The sequence below is a fragment of the Oryctolagus cuniculus genome, chromosome 6, assembly GCF_051225735.1.
Source record: "Oryctolagus cuniculus isolate XC-2025 breed Fujian yellow rabbit chromosome 6, ASM5122573v1, whole genome shotgun sequence".
Classification (NCBI taxonomy): domain Eukaryota; kingdom Metazoa; phylum Chordata; class Mammalia; order Lagomorpha; family Leporidae; genus Oryctolagus; species Oryctolagus cuniculus.
The window spans coordinates 86197364-86220137 of NC_142872.1; the positions used below are offsets into that span (position 1 = coordinate 86197364).

At 44.5% G+C, this 22774-nt stretch overlaps 1 protein-coding gene across 1 annotated transcript in view; it reads right to left on the reverse strand.

The window, feature by feature from the left end:
* Window positions 1-18134, reverse strand: part of CA8 (carbonic anhydrase 8 (inactive)) — a 125518-nt gene extending 107384 nt beyond the window's left edge. Inside the window, exons 1-2 of the mRNA XM_051843756.3 lie at window positions 17777-18134; window positions 16497-16688 (exon numbers count right to left, since the gene is read on the reverse strand). Of these exons, the coding sequence (XP_051699716.1) occupies window positions 16497-16688; window positions 17777-17876 (292 nt within the window). The 5' untranslated portion in view covers window positions 17877-18134. The remainder of the gene's footprint in view (window positions 1-16496; window positions 16689-17776) is intronic.
* Window positions 18135-22774: the final 4640 nt, after the last annotated feature.

Here is a 22774-nt window from a genome sequence, read left to right on the forward strand (position 1 = left end):
GAGAGTGAACCAGTGTATGAAAGATCCCTCTCTTTCCTGTCTGCCCTTCAAGTAGAAGAACATAAACTTACAAAAAAGAATATGGCTTGAGTCTCAGACCAACCAATAATTTGCTAAAAACCTATCAATAAATTGAAACCATCTTTGCACAGCAGGGTTTTGCATTAGAAAGTTCTTAAATAGATAACAGGTATATAAACTAATGTAAGCATTCATACAGATAACTAGTATTAAGTCAATCAACAATAAACTCAGACTTATAATAAAAGAGACAACCATTCAGCATCACATGCAATGCAAAAAAGACAAAACTGTGAAAAAATATTAACAACTTTCAAAATATTGACATCAGTCCCACAGGGCCCTGTCTCTATTTCCCATTTTTGGATGTGACCCAGAAGACTGGCCCAAACCAGGCCACCCTAAAGGATGACACAAAGTACATTTACACAAGAACCTGCCCTGAAGTAATAAAATACTTTCTATGAGCACTCCTCAATAACATACAGAAAAACTTGAAATAAATTTCATTACAAATATCCAGTTTCAACACAAATAATGGTCATTTAATTCAGGGCATTTTTCCTGTAGCAACTCCCAACTGTAAACAGCTTCAGCTAAGAAGTTGAGGTTATTTTTGATCAAGGAGCTAACAAAACTCACCATCACTCCCACTCAAATGTGAATTATTGTTCCTATTAGGGTTGACTTTGACGAGCAAGTAACAGAGCCCAAATATCTCCTTGGAAGGAGACAGTTTGGTTGTCCATTCTTGCCCTAAAACTCAAAGGAACGGAAAGCAAACTGGTGCAGCAATATGTATCTGTTAGGTTAGTTCTTGATTGATTAACTTGCTCTCAAAAGGATTTTACGCTGCTTGTATCAAGATACAATACAACCAGAGACCATAAATTAGGATGAAGAACAGGAAAAACACAGACCCCGGTGGAGAAATCAGCTGTCACACAAAATGAAAGCCAAGTCCAGGCTAAAGGTGCCCTACAAATTTGATCCTACACTTTCTACCAGCTCTAAGTGAAAAAACAGCACGTGCAGCAAGAAATGGCTTTAATTTTTCAGCTGGCTAACCTTCACATCAACGGGAAGGGAGGTGAAGTGCAGGGACGTTAGAAAAAAGACTCCCACACAATTGGCATGTCCTTCCCCGTGCGTGGCATGATTCAGGTCACACATCCAATCCGCAGACAGGGGGGAAAAGTGGGCCAAGAGGGGCCAAGCGTGACCTGCCCCGTCACCCAGCTGGCAAGACCAGGGCACAGCCTGGAACTTTTAATCTTCTGACCCACGTCCCAGTCTTCTGACTCAAGTTTCAGAACGGGTGAGTGTGAGCTACAGACACGGACTGGACTTCTCTAATCCTGCGTTTCTAAACGGCCATTCTTCCTTGGAGCACCACACTTCATCTTCTTGCCCAGGACACTCCAAAAGTTTTTAAAGACATAGATCAAAAAGGTTTACAGACGCTCAGGTCTGCACTGCACGCTTATTCCACTTTCCCACTGGATAAACATCCCTGCTGTGGATCTGAGAATGTCTGAGATGTTTTCATTTCCAACAGAGCGCCACTCTTTTCCTTGGCTGCCCTAACTTGGTCTAAAGTAAAACCAAGGAAGGGAGCCATGACTCTACCCGCTGCGTACCCCATCGTCCAAACCAAAAGGCAGAGGGGGAAAGATGATCTGAAAGTTCACGCCGCAGCCCTGCCTGCATCATCAGAACTAGCAAACGCCTCTCACAGGCAAAGCAGCAACTTGATCCAAAGCTTCAGGGGTGAATTCTAAAAACTGGACTTAGAAAAGAAGGGGATAAAACTGTCTCAGAGGATGCTCTGCCCCCTGCTGCTATTGAAAAGGAGAGGAGTATGCTGAAAGAAAGCACACAGGATATGGGAGTGGGGATTTTTAAAATCTTTCCCCAAAACTCCTTCATCCACACATATTCAGAACACATACACAAACATACACACTCACACAATTTCTCAAACTGTCACAGAGCCATTGGATAACACTTTCTTACAATGAATATCACAACTGGTCTTTGACTTGACAGTGATTTCAGAGGACCAGAAAGAGATCAAGCTTCAAAACACTACCCTAGGAGGCCAGGGTTGTGGTGTAGAGGGGTAAGCTGCTGACTGTGACACTGCATCCCATATCAGAGTGGAGGTTCAAATCCCAGCTGCTCTGCTTCTGATTCAGCTCCCTGCTAATGCACCTTAGCAAGAGAAAGCAGCAGAAGAAGGTCCAAGCACTTGGACAACTTCTACCCACATGAGAGACCCAGATGAAGCTCCTGGCTTCAGCCTGACCCAGTCCTAGCCATTGCAACCATCTGGGGCGTGAGCCAGCAGATAGGTAGTGTCTTCCTATCTATCCCTCTCTCTCTCTGTAACTCTGCCTTTCAAATAAGTAAAAACAAAATCTCAAAAAATAAAATGTGAAAAACCATACTCTGCACATGACCAATGTCCAGTATGTCTGTAACAGCAATGAAGCATTTAGTTTAAAAGGAATACAGAACATACATTTAACCCCTTGGATCAGACTGCACAGATCCAGGTTTGGATAGGGAGTTCAAGTCCCAAAGGGATCCCCATCTACAGATTTTTTCCCACTATCTATTGCACTGTGCCAGGGACTATATTAAGTGCATAGGATGCATTGATTTTGATAACATAGACAAAATTCTCTGGCCTCATGGATCTTAAATCCCATTTGGATGAAATGTAAATTCAGCCATTCATGATGACCAAATATTGAGGAATATTACTTGCTCTTCAAGTGGCAGGTTTATTAGCTGTGATGTCACTGTGCTCAATAAACGACAATGAAACAACAATCTTTTCATGGATGTCACACCCTCTAAGGTTGAAATGAACAGAAAAAGAAAGTGTTTTGCCCAGGCCTGGTCCTCCAGGGAGAGGTGACAAAGAGCTGGCTTTCAGACACATAGCAGGTGCTGGGTACCTTTCACTTTTGCTGCAGATAAATAATCCAAAGTTAAACCACACCACAATCACGCAACTGTGCAAAGCCATAAAAAATGGCAGAATACTGAGTTCAAGTTTCTTGAGATACCAGGTAAAGCATTATCTGTTCATCTCCCAAGAATGATGGTGTTTACATACTAAAAATAAATATCAATTCTGCTTTATTCATCTGGCAACATCCTCTTGTGGTAGTATTCTCCCTTTTATGGCATATGTGGATATATATTACAAGGAAATTTCCCACATTTATGAATATCAAATTTTTCTGAATGATACTTATTTACTACAGGACAACCATATTAATTTTGACATCATTAGTTTCCATAAAATTATAATGAAACTCCTACTGATGACATGTGGGATTTTTAGAGTAAAAAACTTGTGGAACATGCACTAACTGATGCCATTGCCTCTGCTTCCATTTCCTTAAATGTTCTGTAATAGGCATGGCCATTATGCTTATGAGACATAAAAGAGAACTTCCCAGCCCCCAGGAAGCTCCTGCAAAATCTGCGGGCCCCAGAGGGACTTGGTGCATATACACTTACCTAAATCTAAGCTTCTAGAGGGCTTTGCTGAAAACAAGTTTAGCACATAATTCAAGGCTTACTCTTCCCCATTTGAGTTCAGCACACACATGCTGAGACTGACACAGTATACAGATGAAGAGAATCCAGTCTCACGGCTGGCCAGGCGTTCCCAGTGCTCAAGGAAGGACATGGAAGAGTCTAAACATAGCGCACCAGGAGCAGTAAAGGGAAGCACAGGTGAGGGAGGGCACTTAGCAAGGACCAGGTCAAAAAACGAGTGAGGATCAGAAAATCAAAGGGAGAATCTTCAGAGAAGTCGACACTGCACAAAATGGTGAACAGTAAGCAAAGAGAAAGGAGGAAGTGCACTCAGAAAAAGAAGAGAAAAGAAATGAGAGCTACAGACCCAGAGGGAAACAGCAGCACAACTGTGTTCCAAAAGAAAAACTGAGAAATTGCCAAGGGTCAAAGGCAGGATCATCATCGGGGCATCAGGAGACTCGCACCCTGTGCCTGGGAGCTGGACTTTAGCCTGCAGGGCGCTAGCATGATTAGATTTGGATTTCCAATGTTACTGCAGGGCCTGTACACACAGTGAAATTATGAAAGACACACCTGGCCAGCTAGGAAGCTATTATCATAGCCTAGACACAGAGGGAGAGGCCAGGGGACAGCCTGCTGGAGCCTCATTGCCAACACGGAAGGAAGCCAGCACCAGTATCCCATACAGTTTCCAGCACGATCCAAAGGCCCAAATAGTTCCTTCTTCTTAGACTCAAGGATTGTATAACCTCAGCATAACTTGTAAGGAATCCCAAGTGCATTTTTAAATATTCCAAAAATAGTACTAATTAGGCTTTTTTTAAAAAACATTTGAAGTCTTAGAAGAAAACATCCTTTTTCTATACTGTCTTCAGCTTTTAGCTGACAGTTTTATTCCGTATTTAAATATTGGGGCCAGTGTTGTGGCACAGCATGTTAAGTCACTGCCTGCAATGCCGGCATCCTGTATCAGAGTGCTGGCTTGAGTCCCAGGTGCTCTATTTCCTGTCCAACATCCAGGTAATGTGCCTGGGAAAGCAGCAGGTGATGACCCAAGTCCTTGGGCCCCTGCCGCCCATGTGGGAGATGAGGATGGAATTCCTGGCTCACAATGCCACCTGGCTCAGGCCTAGCTGTTGTAGTCACTTGGGGGAATTAATCAGTGGATGGAAGGTATCTATCTATCTATCTATCTATCTATCTTTTTTTCTATGTATCTCCCTCTCTGTTATTCTGCCTTTAAAATAAATAAATTGGGCCAGCATGGTGGTGCAGCAAGTTAAGACACCACCTGCTACACCAGCATCCCATATGAGCACCAATTTGAGTCCCAGCTGCTCTGCTCTTGTCCAGCTCACCACTGCTGCACCTGGGATGAAGATGGCCCAAGTACCTGGAACCCTGCCACCCGTGTGGAATAACTGGATGGAGTTCCAGGCTCTCAACTTCAGCCTGGCCCAGCCCTGGCCATGGCAGCCATTTGGGGAGTGAGCTAGCAGAGGGAAGTTTCTTTCTTTCTCTCTCTCTCTCTCTCTCTCTGTTCTTTCTCTCTCTATCACTCTGCCTTTTAAATAAATAAAAGATATCTTTAAGGGGCCAGCGCTGTGGCGCAGTGGGTTAACGCCCTGGCCTGAAGCGCCGGCATCCCATATGGGCACCGGTTCTGGTCTGGGCTGCTCCTCTTCCAATCCAACTCTCTGCTATGGCCTGGGAAAACAATTGAAGATGGCCCAAGTGCTTGGGCACCTGCACTTGCGTGGGAGACCCGGAAGAAGTTCCTGGTTCCTGGCTTCAGATTGGCGCAGTTCCAGCCGTTGCGGCCATCTGAGGACTGAACCAGAGGATGGAAGACCTCTCTCTGCCTCTCCTCTCTCTGTGTAACTCTGACTTTCAAATAAATAAATAAATCTTAAAAAAATATATTTCAACTGAGTAAATAAATAATTTTTTGACAGGCAGAGCAGACAGTGAGAGAGAGAGACAGAGAGAAAGGTCTTCCTTTTTTTTCCGTTGGTTCACCCCTCCCCCAATGGCTGGCACACTGTGGCGCACCGCACTGATTCGAAGCCAGGAAAAAGGAAGAATTACCTTTATCTCATAAGGATGGAGACCACAGCAACAGTTCAGAGGGTGGGCCAGTTAAAACAAGGTAAAGCACATAAAAGCAACAGTCCAGGTAATTCAAGGCCCCAAAATTTAGGAAACAAAAAAGGATATTCAAAAAGAAATTCAACTCTGAAAGTTCACATAAACAAAAAACTACTTAGCCTCTTCTTCAGTAAAAATAATTTTAAGATGCGTTTGACAATTTCATTTTTAATCAGCAGGGTTGCTAAGAAACACTGTAAAATCTTGTCATGTTTTCGAGAAAGAGGGTGTGATTTATAATCATCATCATCAAGCCTAAATTTAGTATTAAGAACCACAAAGACCCAGAGGTAAAATTTCCTAATTAAAGTTTCTAAAATAAGTTACAATGAAGGGCCCAGATGACCTATTCTGATTAGCTATTTCTTCTGTTCCCATGGCCCATTAAAAATGCCATTACCAGGGCAGCATTTGGCCTAGCAGCTAAAATGTCTGCATCCCACATCGGAGGACCTAGGTTCAAGTCCCAGCTCTAGATCCTAATTCCAGCTTCCTGCTAATCACATCCTGGAAGGCAACAGTGATAACTAATGAGGTGTGTTCCAGTTCCCCACGTGAGAGACCCATACTGAGTTCTCAGCTTCCAACTTCAACTCCCACCCAGCCCTGGCCATTGTGGGCATCTGAGGTGTGAACCAGTGGATGGGAACTCTCTCTATCTCTCTCTCTCTCTCTCTCTCTCTCTGTCTGTGTGTGTGTGTGTATATATATTCCCACCACCACCCACTATGTGTCTGTGAGATACACAGTTACTTTTTTTAATGCCATTATGCTTGACAACACTGCAATGACATTCTGTTGTGCTAGCTTGCAATACTTCGTCTCTACTTACGTATCAAGCCACTCAGGTCAGAATTCTATACAGCAAATCTCCTTTATTCCACAGTTTCACTTACCTGTAGTCAACTCGAGTCTGAAAATATTAAATGGAAAATTCCAGAGTAAGAGAGGCCACATTCACATAACTTCTAATATACTGTATCACTATAATATTCTATTTCATTGTAAGTTATTGCTGCTGATCTCTTACAGTGCCTAATTTATAAATTAAACTTTATCATAAGTGTGTATGTGTAGGAAAAAAACATAGAACCTAAAGGGTTCTATACTATCCAAGGTTTTAGGCATCTCCTAGGGTCTTGGAACATATCCCCTATGGAAAAGGGGGCTACTCCAATTATATTTTTATGCTTATGTTACTGGCTATACCACTGCAGACATAATTTGCCTGTGTATATTGAATGTTAAAGATTTCTGGGTACAATGACCCATCTGTCCGTCTGTATTTAAATGACAAATGTGGCAGCCTTCACAGACTTCTCCATACTCAAGGAGACAACAGGGGGCCAGCACTGTGGCTCAGCAGGTTAAAGCCCTGGCCTGAAGCGCCAGCATCCCATATGGGCAACAGTTCTAGTCCCGGCTGCTCCTCTTCTGATCCAGCTTTCTGCTATGGCCTGGGAAAGCAGCTGAAGATGGCCCAAGTCCTTGGGCCCCTGCACCCACGTGGGAGACCCAGAGGAAGCTCCTGGCTCCTGGCTTCGGATCAGCGCAGCTCCAGCCATTGCAGCCATCTGGGGAGTGAACCAACAGATGGAAGACCTCTCTCTGTGTCTCTACCTCTCTCTGTAACTCTGTCTTTCAAATAAATAAAATAAATCTTTAAAAAGAAAAAAGAGAGAGAGAACAGGACCAAGGGTCTTGTCAGGTCACTCCTGGAATGCATTGCTCAGTTCCACTCCCTGTTAGGATGCATTCTGCTGCCTCAAAGTATCAGGGTACTTCAAAAGATTCATGGAGAAAATTGAATTAAAGGGAAGTTTATTTGTGGTCAAAAGTATTTTGGAATCCAAGCATAGTTTTTACATAGTAGACATTTCTCATGAACTTTCTGAAGGCCCCACCCATGTCAAGTGCATTAGAAGAATGTGACAGGACCCAGAATGCCATCCAGCCCTGGGAGCTCCACCCCTTGCCACCTCTCTAACCATTGCTTCCTGTCCCCAGCTCCATGGAACTAATCACTGCAGCTATGTGGACTGCATCTCAGAAATCGCTCTTGTGTCACTCCAACTCTTCTACTGCTCCGACAGCAGCTGCAGTCTTTTTTTTTTTTTTAATTTGGAAGACAGAGTTAGACAGTGAGAGAGAGAGAGAGACAGAGAGAAAGGTCTTCCTTCCGTTGGTTCACCCCCCAAATGGCCACTTCAGCTGGCACTGCACCGATCAGAAGCCAAGAACTAGGTGCCTCTTCCTGATCTCCCACAACACCTGGGCCATCCTCCACTGCCTTCCCGGGCCATAGCAGAGAGCTGGACTGGAAGAAGAGCAACTGGGACTAGAACCCAGCACGCATATGGGATGCTGGCGCCGCAGCTGGAGGATTAACCAAGTGAGCCACGGCACCGGCCCGCAGCTGCAGTCTTGACTGAGTCTCTGGCACTAACCTTCAAAGCTGGCTCTTAGTGTCTCCCAGATCCCACCTTATTCAGTGCTGCCAGGTTAATTTTCCTAAAGCAACATGCTAACTACGACTCTACTCTACAAAAGAAAACAACAAAAAAAAGTACACTCCTTAGACCGTTCAGGGTCCTTCATGAATCTACTGCAGTACGCCCTATCTATCACATTTCCCATCACCTCCTTTATCATGAATGAATCTTCTTTTCCAGGCACAAAGGAGATCCCAGATTTGTCTCTCCTCGTTTGATCCCTAGACCTCCCCATTCCCATGCCATTTTTGCATTCGGCTTGCTCTTCACACCAGCCCAGTCTCCCCCCATCCAAATACTGTTCTCTCTTCAATGATCACATCAAAAGTTACTTCCTCCACAAACCCTGCCCAAACTAATCTATCCCTGTGTATCTATCTTTCGTGACCTACCATAGTAACCCCTTTGAGGGCAGGTTTTGGGTCTGATTTATATTTACCTTATCCTGAGCATACAACACCTGCAGAAGGTAAAACAAAGCCTTCCAAACTTCCACCTTGCAGACCAGATGAAACCGGTGAGCATGCACATTTGCCATACAGATTCACATCTCCAGATTCTCCTGATAGTAAACATCTGGAAATTAGGTGTTCTCTCTGCAGCTCTCTGGTTTCCCACAGTCCTCACCAGGCCCTATTGCCTCCCAAGAAGGTAGACAAAGCAGAGGTTCTGTAGCCATTTTCAATCTTTCACTGCCCTAGCTACTCTCATTTATGGGACCTGCTCAGCTCTCAGAAACAAGTGAGTTTATTACTTCTGTAGTAAATGATCAATAAATAAGTATTGATGAAGGGAAATGGCAACTGCCTAATGCAATGACTACAGTCAATGTTTCAAAGGCTAGCATGCAAAAGTATTTGTTCTGTGTAGGCCCAGAGTCCTAAAGTATAAAGAATGGGCAAGGGTACAGAAGTCTTTGACTTTTGGAATCCCTTACATATAAAATGGATTTCCTCATGAGGAATAAATTTCTTTCCCAGAACTGCCCAACCACTTGCTGGAGGGTGGGATTCAGGAGACTGGACTGGTCGCCCCCCAGGTGGTTCTCAGAGATCTATGCCTGTGGCTCCTTTCCTAAACAAAGTTGCACACCAAAGTTGCACACCATCTGCTCGGGTGCATGTTTAGGAAATGCAAGTAGTATAACAAGAAAAGACAGTCAAGAAAAAAATGGAAGGATAATCAAGCACAAAGAACTGCTAGAGAGAAGACAGCCAAGATTAAGAAGAATTATCAGCAGACTGTTTACCAGAAACTAACAGGAGACATAATGTCTCCAAAACTTCCACTTCAAGCATTGCAGCAATCAGGCAATGTGACAGCTGGAAAGTGTTCACTGGACCCAGAGGCCGAGACCACCTGTGGCCTCCGAGAGGTTCCAGCAGAGTTGCAGGGCTAGCAGGATGAGGGCAGGGAGCTTGTGCTCAGGAAACTTGAATTCATGCAATACTTCACTCAAAAGCAACATTCCAATCAAATGCAATAAACTAATTTAAATGCAATATTTTAATCACATTAATTTTTTTTTTTTTGACAGGCAGAGTGGATAGTGAGAGAGAGAGACAGAGAGAAAGGTCTTCCTTTTGCCGTTGGTTCACCCTCCAATGGCCGCCACGGCTGGCGCGCTGCGGCCAGCGCACCACACTGATCCGAAGGCAGGAGCCAGGTGCTTCTCCTGGTCTCCCATGGGGTGCAGGGTGCAAGCACTTGGGCCATCCTCCACTGCCTTCCCGGGCCACAGCAGAGAGCTGGCCTGGAAGAGGGGCAATCGGGACAGAATCCGGCACCCCGACCGGGACTAGAACCTGGTGTGCCGGCGCTGCAAGGTGGAGGATTAGCCTATTGAGCCGTGGCGCCGGCCCAATCACATTAAATTAATGCAATATTTCCTATGGGATTTTATGAACATAGAGGAACATTATCTTCAGGAATATTTCAAAAACCTTGGTTTGCCAAATACAAATATCTGAAATAGAGTGCAATTTTTGTAACTTCGCTTTGATAATTCTTTGCGATTCTTTAATGTAAGGAAAGTGGGAAAAAAGGAAAACTGAAAGAGTGGAAAGCTAAGTAACTCCAGGAAAAAGAAGGTCGCAAGAGGCAGGCACTTCCTGTTTCAGAACCTAGCTTCTACGGACTGAACGTCTGTGTGCCTCCAAAACTCATGTCAAAGCTTAATCCCGGCCAGCGCCATGGCTCACTTGGCTAATCCTCCGCCTGCGGTTCCGGCACCCCGGGTTCTAGTCCCTGTTGAGGCACCGGATTCTGTCCCAGTTGTTCCTTTTCCATTCCAGCTCTCTGCTGTGGCCCAGAAAGGCAGTGGAGGATGGCCCGAGTGCTTGGGTCCTGCACCCGCAGGGGAGACCAGGAGGAAGCACCTGGCTCCTGGCTTCGGATCAGCGCAGCGCCAGCCATAGCGGCCATTTGGGGGGTGAACCAATGGAAATGGAAGGAAGACCTTTCTTTCCCTCTCCCTCTCTCTCTCTCTCACTGTCTAAATCTGCCTGTCCAAAATAAATAAATAAATAAATAAATAAAGCTTAATCCCCAATCCCCAATGCAACAGCATGAAGAGGTGACCTTCATGCAGGGGTGACTGGTGCCTTATAAATAACTTGAGGGAGCCTGATGGCCCTTTGTCTCCTCCACCATGAGACGAGGCATCCTCTGCGGAGCAAAGAGTAGCCCTCTTCAGACACCAAATCCGCCAGCACCTTGATCCTGGGTTCCCAGTCTCCAGAACTGTGAGAAACCCATTTCTATGATTTATGAATTACCCAGCCTCAGGTATTTTGCACAACAGCCTTATGAACTAAGACACCAGGAAAGACTCAAGAGGTGGAGGCACTGGGGCCAGCACCGTGGCTCACTTTGTTAATCCTCTGCCTACGGCGCCAGCATCCCATATGGGTGCCGGGTTCTAGACCCAGTTGCTCCTCTTCCAGTCCAGCTCTCTGCTGTGGCCCGGGAAGGCAGTGGAGGATGGCCCAAGTACTTGGGCCACTGCACCCGCATGGGAGACCAGGAGGAAGTACCTGGCTCCTGGCTTCGGATCGGTGCTTGGGATTGGCACAGCGTGCCGCCGTAGCAGCCATTTGGGGAGTGAACCAATGGAAGGAAAACTTTTCTCTCTGTCTCTCTCTCTCTCTCTCACTGTCTACAACTCTAAATAAAAAATAATAATAATAAAAAGAGGTGGAGGCATTAAGATACTCCTGAATGTGGAGATACATCACCGGAAACTGAACACAGGGCAACAGATTTGAAGTGCCCAAAGGCAGCAGTTAAGCTTGCTGATCCATCGCCATGACCAGCCAGCCCCCTCCTACCACTCCATGACAGAAGATGAAAGCAGCGTGGGTGTACCAAATGGTGACACTCTCCAGGCTGTGGCCAAGAACCAGAATGCTGACACACAGGTATGAGCCAAACACCCTCCCCAAAAACAAAACAAAACAAAAACAAAAACAAAAACAAAACCACAAATACAAGCACAAACATGAAACAGGCAAATCCATGAGGAACTGATATAACCTAACAAATTGTCCAGGACCTTATCTGAGGGCATTATTGTGAAGTTCAAGGGACCCCAATCCCTGTCCATGTAGGTACAGCTCCTCATCTTTGTTTTAGATCCATTCTTAACAAGGACAATGACACAAAAATAACTAGACATTTGAGATGAACCTAGAACACAAAAGGAAGAGACCAAAACAAATACAGGGGTGCTTCAAAAGCTTATTGGGGGCTGGCATTGGGGTGCAGTAAGTTAAGCCACAGCTTGTGACACTGCATCCCCTATCCGTTCCAGTCCAGCTGATCCACTCCTGATCCAGCTCCCTGCTAACACACCTGGGAAAGCAGTGGAAGCTGGCCCAAGTATTTGAACTTCCACTACTCATGTAAGAAACACTGTCAGAGTTCCAGGCTCCTGTCTTCAGCCTGGACTAGATCAGGCTGTTGTGGCAATTTGGGGAGTGAACCATGGGACAGAAGGTCTCTCTCTCTCCTTTTCTGTCATTATGCCTTTAAGAGTCAGTCAGTAAGTTGGTTTCTGTTGTTGTTGTTGTTGCTGTTGTTTGACAGGAAGAGTGGACAGTGAGAGAGAGAGACAGAGAGAAAGGTCTTCCTTTGCCATTGGTTCACCCTCCTCCAATGGCCGCCGCGGCCGGTGCACCACGCTGATCTGAAGGCAGGAGCCAGGTGCTTCTCCTGGTCTCCCATGGGGTGCAGGGCTCAAGTACTTGGGCCATCCTCCACTGCACTCCCTGGCCACAGCAGAGAGCTGGCCTGGAAGAGGGGCAACCGGGACAGAATCCGGAGCCCCGACCGGGACTAGAATCCGGTGTGCCGGCGCCGCAAGGCAGAGGATTAGCCTAGTGAGCCGCAGCGCTGGCCAGTAAGTTGTTTTAAAAGTTCATAAAAGCAGAATAAAAAGGTGAGTTTTTTTATTGCACAAATTTTGAAATTCATGTATAATTCTTTCATAATATACATTTCCCTTGAATCCTCTGAAGTATCCTCTTATGCATTAATTTCAATTTTTTTACATTTAAAATTTAAATAATCTTTTAATTCATCTTCCACAAATTTTTTGGGGTGCCTTCAGAGAGGAAGGAACCCAGGATAAATGAAGACATACAGACAGAAAACAATAAGAGAAAAATGAAGATCCTCCATTAGTGAAACAAAAACTGGATGCTATATTTTTTTAAATTTTAAATACTGTAAAATAGGAGCTGGTGCAGTGGCATAGTTTTCGGTGGGCCTCCATCTGCAGCGCCAGCATCCCATCTGGGTGCCAGTTCACATCCCAGCTACTCCACTTCCAATCCAGCTCTGTGCTTTGGCCTAGGAAAATAGTGGAAGGTGGCTTGAGTCCTGAGGCTCCTGCACCCATGTGGGAGACCAGGAAGAAGATCCTGGCTCCTGGCTTTGAGCAGACCCAGCTCCAGCTATTGTAGCCATTTGGGGAGCGAACTAGCAGACAGAAGACCTCTCTCTGTCTCTCCCTTTCTCTGTCTCTAACTCTGTCTCTCAAGTAAATAAATAAATCTCTAAAAAATAAATATATAAATAAATAAATACTTTTAAAAAAGCATAATTTTTTTTAGAATTTAAAAATATGGGAATGGAAATTAAAAGTTAATAGAGGGGCTTGTATTGTGGTGCAGCAAGTTAAGATGCCACTCATGACCCTGGCACCCCATATGGGAGAAGCTGCTCTGCTTCTGATCCAGCTCCCTGCTAATACACCTGGGAAAACAGCAGAAGATGGTCCAAGTACATGGGCCATTTCATGGGGTTCCAAGCTCCTGGCTTCATTGTGGCCATTTGGGGAATAAACTGGCAGATGGAAGATTCCGTTTCTGTCTCTCCTACTCTCCCTACATTACTCTGCCTTTCAAATACATAAATCTTTTTTTAAAAAAGTTCACCCATAAGACTGAAAAATACAAATATAAATTAGGTAAGTCTACCAAAAAGTAGGGGTAAAAAAGCAAAGAGAAAGTAGGAGTTACTGAAAGAGGAGGAAAAAAATGAAAATACAGAAATCAATGAAATAATAAAAAATACAAAAATTTCCTTTTTGAGGAGTCAGCACTGTGGCGCAGCCAGTTAAGCTGCAACCTGCAACAGTGGCAACCCACATAAGTGCTGACTTGAGTCCAGGCTGTTTCTTTCTGATCCCACTCCCTGCTAAAGGCCTGGGAAAGCAGCAGACAATGATCCACCCAACCTGGATGGAGTTCCAGGCTCCTGGCTTCTGTCCTGCCCAACTCCGGTTGCTGTGGCCATTTGGACAGTGAACTAGCAGAGGAAAGATAAATCTCTCTCTCTCTCTTCCTTTCAAAAAATAAATCTTGAAAGAAAATCCCCCTTTTTTTTGAGTGTGAATGATATCTTTATTTCAGAAGAAATCTTCATCTTATTTATAATTTTTCTCCTTTTTTTTAACAGATGGAGTTAGACAGAGAGACAGAAAGAAAGGTCTTCTTTCCGCTGGTTCACTCCCCAAATGGCTGCTACGGCTGGAACTACGCCAATCCAAGCCAGGAGCCAGGTGCTTCTTCCTGGTCTCCCATGCGGGTGCAGGGCCCAACCACTTGGGCCATCCTCCACCGCCCTCCTGGGCCACAGAAGAGAGCTGGACTGGAAGAGGAGCAACCGGAACTAAAACCCAGCACCCATATGGGATGCCAGCGCCGCAGGCAGAGGATTAACCTAGTGACCACGGTGCCAGCCCCCCTATAATTTTTCTCACCGTAAAAAAAGTTTAGCAGACATAGAAGAACTGTACATATTTATGGTATAACATGAAATGTTCTGATACATGTGTATATTGTGTAATGTGTGATCAGGGTAAATACATCTATCTTCTCAAGCATATTTCTGAGAAATAAAAGATAAAATTATCCTGATTGAACGAACTCACCCTGAGCCCAGCACAGAGACTGAGGAATAGAACTACACCAAGACAGTTGTAAAATTTGAAAACAAAGGGAACAGTGACAGCTTCCAGAGTGAGGGGAAAAAAAAGAACACTGAGGGGTGAAAAACAAAAGCCCACCAGATCTTTCCAACACACCACTGGGAGCTGGAAGGCGATGTAGCAAAGATGTCAAACATCAAATGACATCCAAGAGACTGTCAACCTCCACTGTCATCCCAGGCAAACGCCAGTCAAGTGTGAGATGTGACAAGGGCATTTGTTGCTATGGTTCACATGTAGTCTGAGTGTCCCCCAGGGCTTTAGAAGTTGAAATTCAATTCCATTTTGAGGAATTAAGAGGTAGAAACCTAATCTGACTATGTGTTTAAAGGTGATAACATCCCATCATAGGTAAACCACTCCCCTCCAAAATTAGATGTTTTAATTTATATCTGAAACCATCTCTTCCACTAAGTACATATAAAACCCAGAATCTCTTTGGGACAGCTTCCATAGCTTGACTCCAAGAACGGTAAGGAAGACCACATGATCCACAGCTATCTCACAGATTCTAAATAAAAGCTCAGAAATATGCACAATGCAGCCAGGGCTGCGGCTCAATAGGCTAATCCTCCGCCTAGCGGCACCGGCACACCAGGTTCTAGTCCCAGTCAGGGCACCGGATTCTGTCCCGGTTGCCCCTCTTCCAGGCCAGCTCTCTGCTGTGGCCAGGGAGTGCAGTGGAGGATGGCCCAAGTACTTGAGCCCTGCACCCGCATGGGAGACCAGGATAAGTACCTGGCTCCTGCCATCGGATCAGCGCGGTGCGCCGGCCGCAGCGCTCCGGCCGCGGCGGCCATTGGAGGGTGAACCAATGGTAAAGGAAGACCTTTCTCTCTGTCTCTCTCTCTCACTGTCCACTCTGCCTGTCAAAAAAAAAAAAAATATGCACAATGAATAAAAAAATTCCACAACTGAAAATCAGTATCTGTGTTGCTAATAATAAACCTAAAGATTTTATGGTTTGAGGTATCAATTCATCCATTAGGAATAAATTTAGTCATAGTCAGTCCATGTTCATCAAACACGTCCTAACATTTCAACATCATCTAATTTTATATTCTTCCCAAAAGGGAGATAGTCATTGTTTGCTATGGAAAACTTGATAATGCTATTTTTTAAAAAATATTATTTCCTCTTCCTTACATTTAAGACAAAACTGTATTTCCTTGATAATTAACCGACATCTTCTCAAAACATTTCAGACCCATCTCAAATAAGATGAAGGGATGAGAAGTTATCACAATAAATAAATGAAAGCAAAACTCTGTCATTTAAATCTCTCGCAAAATTTAGGATGCTTTTGACTGCTATTACTTAAAATTATCCCTGTCATGTTAATACAATAGACTTAAAAAGTCTATCTTGAAAGACAGATTATGTCAAAAAAAATCCTAATCTTTAGTGTTACAAAGTTGTAAAACAGAACACAAATATCTAAATGACTTAAGCTAATTAACAGTTTAGGAGAAAATGCTTATTTATACAGCTACATGTACGTCCTTCATATTCCACAAAGTACAGGTTGACTAAAGTAAGGTTCCAGTAACATCTGACCCAGTAGAGCCACCAACCGCCATCTTCATAATTTCACCCTTTAAGCCTTTCAACATTGTTTCAGAAAATAATTTTCCCTCAGAATAAAGTGTTCTATAATCTACACAAGTGTCCTGAAAACACAGCTGTAGTCATTGCGTCTCTCCAGTCACGCAGGTTAAATCAGAGATCCGTAGCTCTGTGGCTTGCAGTTGGCAAGAGCACACGCACAGCCTCTAACGTACCTGATTTTGACTTCAGGATAACCTGAATTGTGTGTCCGTCGTTGGTGACCTCACAGTCTCGGCAGACCACATAGTTTGGAGAGAGGCGGACATCCAGCAGTGAGGGGTCATACCTGGCTTCTCTTGAATTCAGGTTGATAGGAGACTGGTACTCCCCATTAGCATCAGGAAACACCAAACCCCACTCAACACCTAGGGACGAAGTAAGACACATGAGAAACAGGTACCAAAACATAAGAGAAGTGACAACAAAATTTAACACGCAGAAGTAAGTGAAGCCCTTGGGCTCCTTGACATTACAAGGAGCATTACAACTCCAGATGAAACAGGGCAAAGGTGTGTGAATTTCTGTATTCATATTTTGAATGATCCGTTATTATCCAATACCACATACAAACTCCAGGACTAATGAACCGTTTCTATTTGTATTTGCCCACATAGATGTAATAAGTTATGACTCCAGGGAATTTGAGTCATCTTTAAGTGATTACACACACAAAAAAAAAAAAAAATACACAAAAATTTCCTCTGCTCCTTAGTTCAATTAAGTGCTGGAGAAACAGCTGTAACTTTGAACATGTATGATGACAGGCAAACATCATAACTCTGAGGCTAGTGAATAAATATCTCTTATCAGAAACGCAAATACTATAAAGAGGGTGCATGTATATATATATGCACAAAAATATATATAATTTTTGTAATTAAAATTATATAATTATACTTGTTTCAATATATGTAGCATACATCAGCACCAATGGCTGTCTCTATAAGGAATCCACAGCTCCAGAGATTCATTGTTTGCTAAGTTTTCTTAAAAGTCAACCCCTTAGCCACAGGTGCACAGATTCAGTTTTAGGACAGATTTTACAAGGAGATGAGCGTTGCTAGTTTCTTTGAAGGCTGAAAAGGCAGAAAGGTTTTCTGCCTACGAAGTCCTCAAAGCAAGCAAGAAACCGGGAGTTTCACTAACGTCGTCCTCTCACGGTGTTGTGGCAAAGGCACCGCTGGCTCAACAGAAGACAGAAAAGGTAAAGCCGCGGCTTGAGGACTGGCTTTGGGGAGTACAGCAGGTGCGAACCGCTGCCCGCGACTAAGGCCAACCCCACCTCAGCTCCCCACGCGCGAACGCAGGAGGCAGAAGAACGCGGGCGGCAGGCTCCCCTCACCAGAGTGCCTCCCGCCTGCAAAGTCGCCAGGGAGTGGAAAAACGACCGAGACCCCGGTGAAACAGACCCGCCGTCCCAGGACTCCGGACGCCCCAACAAGCGGCCGGTTACCTTCCTCGTAGCCCCACTCCACGCCCTCCTCTTCTTCCTCCTCGTCCTCCTCCTTCTCGGGGAAGGCGACGGAATCCTCGATGAAGCTCAGGTCAGCCATAGGAAGGCTGCTGGGCGCCCTGGCTGGGTGCCTGCGCCCTGGCTGGGCGAGCGCGCACGAGAGGCGGTGGGAGCGCTTGGGTGCCGGTGCGCGTGAGTGCGCTGAGGGGTGGCTTCCAGTCGGCGCTCGGCGACCGTGCGATCCACCTAGAGTTTACCCGAGACAGGCGCTGGGAGCTTGTCTGGAGTCCCCCGGACGAGCGAGAGCGCGGCAGCAGCAGCTCCGAGAGCCTGCGCCCGGCGAATTATAAATCCGGCCGGGGCGTGTCTGGCACGCGAGGACCCGCCCCCTTCGCTTGGTGGCCTGCGACCCGGGGGAGCAGACAGTAGCAAACCGGCCTCAGGGCCACTCGGCCGGATCCTCAGGAACTGCAGCAGTTCGCCACCTCCTTGGCCCGCTGCGCTCTAGGGCGCTCCCGCATGCCTTACCCGGCCGCTCTCCCTCTCGGCCACCCCTGCCCCGCCTCCCGCGTCCCCTTCCAGAACCCGCGGGTTCCCCTAAGGTTGCCCTTCCTGGCTTTCTGAGCACGCCTGGGTCAGGGGCTTTCTCCTCTTGTTTGTTTTCAAGTTTACTCCAGGAAACACCAAAAAAAATGAGGGGAGGGCGGGGATGATCGGAGAGGATAGAGATAGGTTGCCAATGGCTTCGGGGAAAGAGAGAGCTGAGAGAGCCCATCGCAAAAGCAAAAGTGTTGCCCCAACCCAATCTTTTTTTAATAATTACTTTTTAATTGACCTTAGAAAGACGTGGAAATGAGTGTGCAAAATTTTCCAAGGAATTTGGGGTTCCTAAAAACATTTAAGGAAAAAAGAAGTTTTAATCTAAGGAAACTCTTCCACCAGAAAATACTATTTAAAAAACAGAGCTAGAGGAAGCCCATGAAGAGAGTGATTGGTTTTAGTTTCAGAGTCTGGGGTGCTGCTACTAGCTCGCTTTGCTATGTACACAGCTCCCAATCACCTGCTGAAATCGTGTAAATAATGAAATGCACACATTGCATAACAGGAACTTTCCTGGCCCACAGAGGTCACAGTTTTACCTCTTAAACCTGCTTCCTGGTCTGGTGCTAATGACTTCAGCCCCCATTCTCTTGTCTTTCGATTTACTTATTAGAGGAGGGGAGGGGGGACAAACCCTCCCACCTGCTGGCTGGTTCACACCCTCCAAAACCCAGAAACAGCAGCCTAGTCCAAAAAAGCCAGAGCAAGGAATTCGATCCTGGTCTCCCACATGGGTGGCATGGTCTTGAGCCACCATTTACTCCTCCCAGGATCTGCCTTAGTAGGAAGCAGGAGCTAGAGCCAGGAACTGAACCAGATCCAAGCGCATTAACTGCCCCACCATATGCCTGCCCCAGCTCCAATGCCTTTTAAAAGCCCTAGTCAGTAACTCCTAAGCAGGCTCTCTCCATGTTTTTAGAAGACATATGTACATAACAAGCTCGGATTTGAGCCTTAATCACAGTTTATTGTTTTATATGCTCTGTACACATCAAAACATCTGTTAGCAATTTTTGATTGCCTGTTCCTAAATCCTTGTCTTTGTGAAAACTTAATTCCTCAAATCAGGATTGAGATCTCTAGTTTCTATACTGCTGTGAGGTCCCTTTCTAAAAATGTGGAGGTGTTGGAGTGCACAGTGAAAAACAAGAGTCAAAAATGTCTGGGTAGGCATCGTGGCTGCAGCAGGTTAAGCTATCGCTTGCCATGCCAGCATCCCATATTGGGATTCTTATTCAAGTCTTGGCTGCCAATCCAGCTCCCTGCTACTGTGCCTGGGAGGGCAGCAGATGATGGCCCAAGTAAATGGGCCCATGCTACCCATGTTGGGGACCTAGATGGATTTCCTGGCTCTTGGCTTTGACCTAACTCAGATCTGGCTATTGTGGCCATTTGAAGAGTCAATTATCAAATAGAGTATCTCTTTCTCTTTCTCTCTCTCTCTTTCTCTCTCTCTCTCTTTCTCTCTCTCTCTTTCTCTCTCTCTCTCTAGCTTGACCTTTTAAATAAATAACTAAATCCTTTTTTTAGTGCCAGAATATATAAGAGGGAGTAGGATCGTGGGCAGGAGGGAGAGTAGGGTGGGAAGTATCACTGTGCCCTTAATCTGTATACGAAATACATGAAATTTGTTCACCATAAAAAAATAAATAAATAAATTTTAAAAATTAAAAAATAAAAATGAAGAGGCAATCCATTAAAAAAAGTAACCCGCTTTGACAGAAGTTTTTCTAAAGGAATATCTCATTTCTTTTTCCTTTCTTGAAAACATTTTTCAATCTTGTATTCAAGTTTCTCTTTCTAAGTGTGTTCATGCATTCATCAAATGCCAAGCCAGTGAGGTTACAGAGGCTGTGGAGGACCCCAATAATAAATCACTTTGCCACTCTGAGCTTATCAGAAATGGCTGTTTCCCTTTGCCCCAAAACGTGCATGGAAATGGGTTTTTGTTTTTGTTTTTGTTTTTGTGTAAGACTTCTTTAAGGCAGAGTGACAAAGAATGAGGAAAGGACAGAGATAGAAAATTTCTTCCGTCTTCTGGTTCACTCCCCACATGCCTACAACATTCAGGGGCTAGGTCAGGCCCAAACCCAGGAAGCAGGAGCGCAATTTGGGTCTCCCGTGTGAGTGGAAGGAACCCAAGTACGTGAGCCATCACCTGCTGCATTCTCAGGAACATGAACAGGAAGCTGGACTGGAAGCAGTGCAACCAGAATTCAAGCTAGAGTGACTTAATCCTCTGCACCGTAACTCCAGCCCTTAGAGGTGATTTTGTCTGTAGCCAGTGTGTGACCACCAACTGCTTTTACCTAGAGTTGTTTACCGAACAGAGAGCAACAAAAATCACTGTGACCAGAAAGCTCCCAAGCTTTCCATGAGTAAATGCTGTGTCATATTTACAGAGCTGGAAGACTGGATATTGAATTTTGCAACTAATAGACAATTTTGCACAAAGCCAACAATGTGTCCTACTCAAAAATGCAGTGGGCTGCTAGACAAACACACATGAGCTGGCATTTGTTCTTTCTGAATTGGTTTAGCAATATTTGTATAATGTTAACTCCTATATGTGAGCCTGGGGTACCCTGTCCAGCCACAGGCGCCATTCCATCCTGTATCCAAATATTCAATTAACGGCCCTAATTGCTTTGAGACTGTTTGCTTCAGATTTCTGCTAATTAACAGCACCTTAAGACCTTCTCTTCTGAGGTCTCTGTACTGTATTACCACCAAAGATGGGATTTCTATTTTGAGTGATTATAAGGTGTCTGTCACCATAAATACTAAACACACAGATGGAGGATATAGGCCAATTCTTCGATTTACCAATTAGAACAAGCACATCTCAATCCAATATCAAAGAATCTAAAAATAATCATGTTCTATATTATGAACGTAAGTACTCCCCATATCTCTATATATGCTTTTAACTCCTTTCCACCTAATATCATGCCTGATCCCTTAAAATATATTTATATTGCTTGCTATTATTGTTTGTATAACTAAGATCAAACCACATCAACAGAACAATTTATTAAAAGACCTATATAACTAATCACCATTTAATACTTAGAGACTATAAATAGAAATACCTAAAAGGAACAAATGTTAGAGAAACAGAATTCTAAGACTGCTTTACAGCCCCCCATCCTCCACAGCCGTCTCCTCCCAGGCTTGTCTCACTGTTTCTCTACCTTTCTAAGGCTTTCATAATGTACTGTTGAGTTTGGGCATACACTAATCATAAATAATTATCGTCTTCACCTTGTGTGCACCTTATGTTCTGGGAACACTTCAAGGGTAGAACTAGCATGTGCATAATATAAGATTATAATTCATGAGCCTTAACAATAAATCATTGGGTTCCTTCCTGTGCACCTCTCTACACTAGGCACCGTGGGGGACCCAGAAAGAAATAAAACACTATCACAGTTGGGGGAGGGGAGTAAATATTTAACTACAAAACAAAGTAGTATGAAATATATTCATTAGAAATACAAATACCTCTACATCTAAGGACATTGTGATTCACACTGATAGAAATGATCCAGGAAGTTTTTTTTGGAAAAGATGGAGATTTAGAAGCAAACTTAAAAAGATGAATGGGATTTTTGTGGGCAGCAGGTGAGCAGACATGATGAGCAATGGTGTTCAGTCAAGAAAATGGTGGTAGTGAATCCATTTTCACCTTTAACTTAAATGCCTTCTGTGACCAGCCAAAATCCATCTGATAGATACAGTAGAAACGTGCTTTGGTAAGCTATGGGTGCAGTAAGACATTTCTCCTCTGGGCTACTTACTTCATTAGACTGATTTTTGTTCTGTAAGGAAGGACATCAAAATCTCTGGAGTGCTATGTGCCATGTGCCCATGTGTTAAAGTCTTGGTCTTCAAGGTCTTATGTTAATGGTAATGGATTAAGGATGGAATCTTAATCTGTTTATGGTGTGCAGGAGGTGGGCCTAGTGAGAGGTCTTTAAGTCATTGGGGATGTGCCCATAGAGGAGTTCTTAACAGAGAGCTGATTATACAAATCTGAGAGACCGTGTCAGCTTCTCTCTCTGCTTCCTGGCTCACCATTGCCATCCTCCAACCTCACCAGACAGCCAGACCAATGGGGCTCACCCAGTCTTGGACTGTGAACCTCCAGAGCCACAGGCTGAAATAAATCTCCTTCCTTCCTGAGTAGCCTGGGTCAGACATTTAGTTACAGCAATGAAAAGCTGACTAATACACTCTTTATGTAGGTATGTGTATATATACATATATTTCTGAATGCATCAAGCTATTTTTAATTTCAAAAAGTTTTGATTCTTCCTTTTAATTTTTGTTTTGATGGATTAATAATATTTCCCCTACTTAAAGTTACGTCTATCAGGGCTAACATTACAGTGCAGC